General features: G+C 42.9%; 1 protein-coding gene across 3 annotated transcripts in view; it reads right to left on the bottom strand.

Moving 5' to 3' along the window:
* LOC147014437 (uncharacterized) overlaps positions 1–5000 on the bottom strand; it is a 65990-nt gene that overhangs the window by 59887 nt on the left and 1103 nt on the right. For all 3 annotated transcript variants that reach the window (XM_085852383.1, XM_085852385.1, XM_085852384.1), the window contains exon 3: positions 422–547. In XM_085852383.1, coding sequence (XP_085708509.1) covers positions 422–547 — 126 coding nt within the window. The remainder of the gene's footprint in view (positions 1–421; positions 548–5000) is intronic.

Raw genomic sequence — 5000 nt, 5'->3', positions numbered from 1 at the left:
CGACTTACGCCTAGTCTACTGTATATGTATATATATATATATATATATATATATATATATATATATATATATATATATATATATATATATATATATTTAAAATTGGGGCAGTTGGGATAACACATTTTTACAGAAGAAGAAGGCGCTTCCAACCAAAAGTAAAAACTAGATTGACTCCGTTAATTTGAGCTAAAAAGTGAGAGCAGACCCGGTCTCAGGCAACATTTCGCCCGGGTCTGCTCTCGTTTTTTTGCTCAAATTAGCGGATTCGATCGAGTTTTTTTTTTACTTTTGGTTGGAAGTGCCTTCTTCTTTATAAAATACATATATATATATATATATATATATATATATATATATATATATATAATGGTCATCTACGTTCACAATGTACATGAGTATGACCGTGAAGAGCATGTACCTGGCTTTAGATCTTCCTGGTCCTCGCTCTGCAGTGGTTGCCGTGTCACCACAGGTCCACTCTCAAGCTGCCTTGACTCCTTGCTTTCAACTTCCTCAAGAACCGGGCCTAAATCGTCGTGCAAGGCTGCAAAAGGTACATAGTTCTTAATTTCACCAAACTATGAAAACACTGAGACTGACAGCAACAACTGCAAAACGATACTTGTTACAAGTGCAGACATGACAATATAAGATGAACTGTTTAACAAAAGGAAATTGCGTATCGAGCACAGAACGCTGAGTGTGGGGTAAATGTGGCCTCAAAGGAGATTGTTATATGATGAAGGGGCCATGCACACTTTGTTTCTGCAACATAGTCAGTTGTTTGTATCAGATTAGCATAATAGGAATGGAGTCATTCACGAGCTTGGCTTGCAAGTTGTGGGTAGGGGGATAGCAGGGGGGGAGGACTGTGAATGTATCACTGATGCAGTGCTGCCTAGACAGTTCAAAGGTAAGTGTGCTCTCCTTTTGCACCATCATGTTGGGTCTACATAGTTAACAAAATGTAGAAAGGTAATACAACAACCAAGCTGCATAAAATCAAAAGAAAACAACAAAATCAAAAGATAATCTATTATATGATGTCCGTCCAGGAAGTAACGGGACTGACTTCACAGAAATTTTATTCCAAAAAATATATTGAAATCACAGCTTGTCCCCTTCAAAGTAGTTTCCCTCCAGTCTCACACACTTGTCCATCCTCTTCTTCCACACTTCGATCCACCCCCGGAAGGCTTCTGGAATCCTCCGGAGCTCCGTCATCACGGCACTTTTGATGGCCTCCACATCAGGAAATCGGGTCCCCTTGATCACCCCCTTGAGCTTGGGGAATAGGAAAAATACAAAAGGGGCCAAGTATGGCGAATACGGGGTCTGCTCCAGAGTTGGCACGTTCCTCTCTGCCAGAAACTGTCGGATGCCCAGGGCACTGAGAGCAGGGGCGTTGTCATGGTGAAGCATCCAGGCGTTGTTCTCCCACAGATCCCTCCTCTTGTCCCGGACTGATCTCATGAGGTGCCGGAGGATCTTCTTGTACACGTATTGATTCACTCTTTGACCCTGTGGTAGAAACTCGAAGTGGACGATGCCCTTGATGTCAAAAAAACGTGATGAGCATCACCTTGACCTTCGACTTCGACATCCTTGCTTTCTTTGGTCTTGGTGATTCCGGACTTTTCCACTGACGTCTCTGCCATTTGGTCTCGGGATCGTATTAGAATATCCACTATTCATCGCCAGTAATGACTCTCCTGAGCAGGTCTGGATCATCCTCGAGGCGCTCGATAATGTCTTTACAGACAGTGACTCTTTGCTGTTTCTTGTCCTCGGACAACAGCTTGGGGACCATCTTTGCGCACACCTTGTGCATTTTGAGATTTTCAGTCATGATGCTCCAGACAGTGTCCTTGTTGACGGAAAGTTCCTCAGCAATCATCCGCACCGTGAGTCAATGATCTGCACGCACCATCTGCTTCACACGCTCAATGTTGTCTGCCGTTCTGCTCGTTGAAGGTCTTCCAGAACGTGGATCGTCTTCAACCTCCTCCCGTCCCTCTTTGAACCTCTTGTGCCAGTCAAATGCACGTGTACATTACATAGTTTCTTCCCCGTAGACTTGCTGCAGCATTGCGAAGGATTTGGAAGGTGTTTTGCCAGGCTTGGCAAGAAACTTCAGATTGGCTCTCTGCTCACGACTCATAGCGCGACGACTCAGACTAGACAATGTATAAAGCATGACCTGTAAAAAATCACACAATGAGTGCAGTCAACCATCACCAATCATATATATTGCTGGTATGTTGCGAAAGACTGACGCAACCCGTTCATTCAAGTTGTGTAAGTGGAGCACACAGCAGGCTCAGTCCCGTTACTTTTTAGACGGACCTCGTATATTGCAAACCAGACATGATTGCAAACCAGGTGTCTGTCCATGTGATCATCTGTTTCCCGTTTACGGCAGCCACTTCCCGCACTGCTTTAGAAAAGCTACTGATTGGAAATTTTGAATTTTCATTTCACTTTTCTTGATGCAATCTAGTGAGTTTTGTTGTTGTCCCTTCGAGTAATCTTTAAAATCAACATGAACATCTGTATTAAAATAGATTTAAAACAGATTTTCATGAAGTAACACAAAATTTCAAAAGCGATATTTTGCCATATTTTTAGACAAATAAAACCTCACCTTATGTTGAACCACAATTTCACGGTGGACGGTGTAAGTAGTTCAGAGCTTTGGTTTTGTGTGAAACCAAAAGTGAAACCTTTTTAAAGTCAACCCTTTTAAAATCCATGAAATAACTGAAATTGATAGATGAACTTAAACATTTCCCGTCACTTGGGATGGGTACTTTTGTTAACTTTTTCTATCACTAGGGATGGGTACTTTTACAAACCTTTTCCCGTCACTTTGGACGGGCACTTTTGTTAACTTTTCCCATCACTTAAGACGGGTGCTTTTGTTAACTTTTCCCATCACCTGGAACGGGCACTTTTACAAACTTTTTCCCGTCACTTTGGACGGGCACTTTTGTTAACTTTTCCCATCACCTGGAACGGGCACTTTTACTAACTTTTCGCATCACTTGGGACGGGTGCTTTTGCTAACTTTTCCCATTGCTGGAGACAGGTAATTTTGCTTACTTTTCCTGTCACTTGGGACAGACACTTTTGCTAACTTTTCCCATCACTTGGGACAGGCACTTTTGCTAACATTTCCCATCACTTGGGATGGGCACTTTTGCTAACTTTTCCCGTAACTGGAGACATAATTTTGCTCGCTTTGCCCATCACTGGAGACAGGTAATTTTGCTAGCTTTTCCCGCCACTTAGGACAGTACTTTTGCTAACTTTTTGTGCTACCGGGGCCGGGTATTTCTGCTATCTTTTCCCGTCACTTGGGACGGGCACTTTTGCTAACTTTTCCAGTCACTTGGGACGGGAATTTTTGCTAACTCTTCCCGTCACTGAAGGCAGGTAATTTTGCTAGCTTTTTCCCTTTCTGGGGATGGGTACTTTTGCTAGCTTTTCCCGTCACTTGGGACGGGTACTTTTGCTCACTTTTCATGTTTCTGGGGGTGGGTACTATAACTAACTTTTACCGAGTACTTTTGCTTGTCTATGATTTAAAAAAAGGATTAAAGGAAATAAAAAAACTAAGATTTGCCTGCGACAAAAACCTGTCAACTTGAAGTGACCGGGTTAACCAACATCAAAGAAAAAGTGCAGCTCACATTCTTTGAAGGCATAGTAAAGTTTGCTATCTGATATGCATTTAGTTTGTAGACAATAAAGACCCCACATTATCTTTCAAAAATATTGGGCCATTGTGGGCCGGCTCCCTGGCTGAATTAACTGCCGAGAGATTAAATTGGATAGGTGTAATGTCTCGGGAGGTGGATGTTCAATTATATGAAATTGTGAGGATGGGTTTACTACTTCAGAGATAAGTAAATTGATTAATATAATTGGCTGCCAATAAAGCACAGACAAGATGGCTCAAATGGCTTCCTTATATGCTTACATCATGAACAAGTTATTCATTGCAAATTCCACCAACATCCGGTTGATTTATTTGAAAGTGCATGGTTTGTAAGCCACAAAGTGCATCAGGATTGACGTATATTATATGGGCCAAGTCCACTGTGATAGACCAATGGACACCAGACATTGCAGAATACTCTTGGCTCTGAGCAAAGAGCCATATATAAGAAAGACAATGAACGGTGTCCTCGATGTGTGCCGGTAATAAAGTCCTTTTTCAGCTGGAATGATGGCTTGTAGGCATTTAGCCAATATTCTTCAGATCATGGCAGGCACCCTGGCTGGTCTGCAGCCAAGCACGTCGTCAAGATTCTGATTAAGGTAATCCTTTATTCCTGCCATGAAGCACTGCCAAGACAATGAGCATCAGTAGGGCAAAGCTTACCTCTCTAACTACGGTCCAAGCACAGCTCACGTTACCTGCAGAGTTAGTGTGTTCACGCTTTGTCTACTTTGCTTCACAATGGAAGGAAGAGGTGACATCAAAGAATGAAGAACGCTTCCTTGTATTTAACTCATTCAGTTAACCAATTATAATAGTAACCATGAATAAGAGTACTACTACTACTATGTCTTCTTCAAATAGCCACACTTAATCCTAGGTTTTTGTGGGGTCGGTCAGGGAAGGTTTTGGCCAAAGTCTTTCAAGAACCGAGTGGCAAGGACTGACTTCGGTTTCACGTCAATCCGAGGGATGGCACACTTCGTGATGCAACACAATGCCGGCGAAGCATCAATCCAATCCGATGGTTTATAGTCAGGTGGGGAATCAAACCCACATGAGAGCTCAAAGATACGTGTACTACCTCTGCACCATCCTTTCAGACAACAATTGAGCCTGGTGTTGGCTCAGTGGTTAGGGTGGCGGCTTGGGATCCTTGGGTCCTGAGTTCAAGCCTCGTCGGCTGCTGAATTAATACACCAGGGGGTTGACTCAGCCTGTCATCCTTCCGAGGTCGGCGAAATGAGTACCAGTTCCAGTGTGTGTACTGGTA

This window comes from Eptatretus burgeri, chromosome 13 (genome assembly GCF_056783735.1).
Source record: "Eptatretus burgeri isolate ZD-2024b chromosome 13, Ebu_testis_v1, whole genome shotgun sequence".
Classification (NCBI taxonomy): domain Eukaryota; kingdom Metazoa; phylum Chordata; class Myxini; order Myxiniformes; family Myxinidae; genus Eptatretus; species Eptatretus burgeri.
The sequence above is the reverse complement of the archived record's forward strand: the minus strand, read 5'-3'. Positions and strand labels throughout refer to the sequence as shown.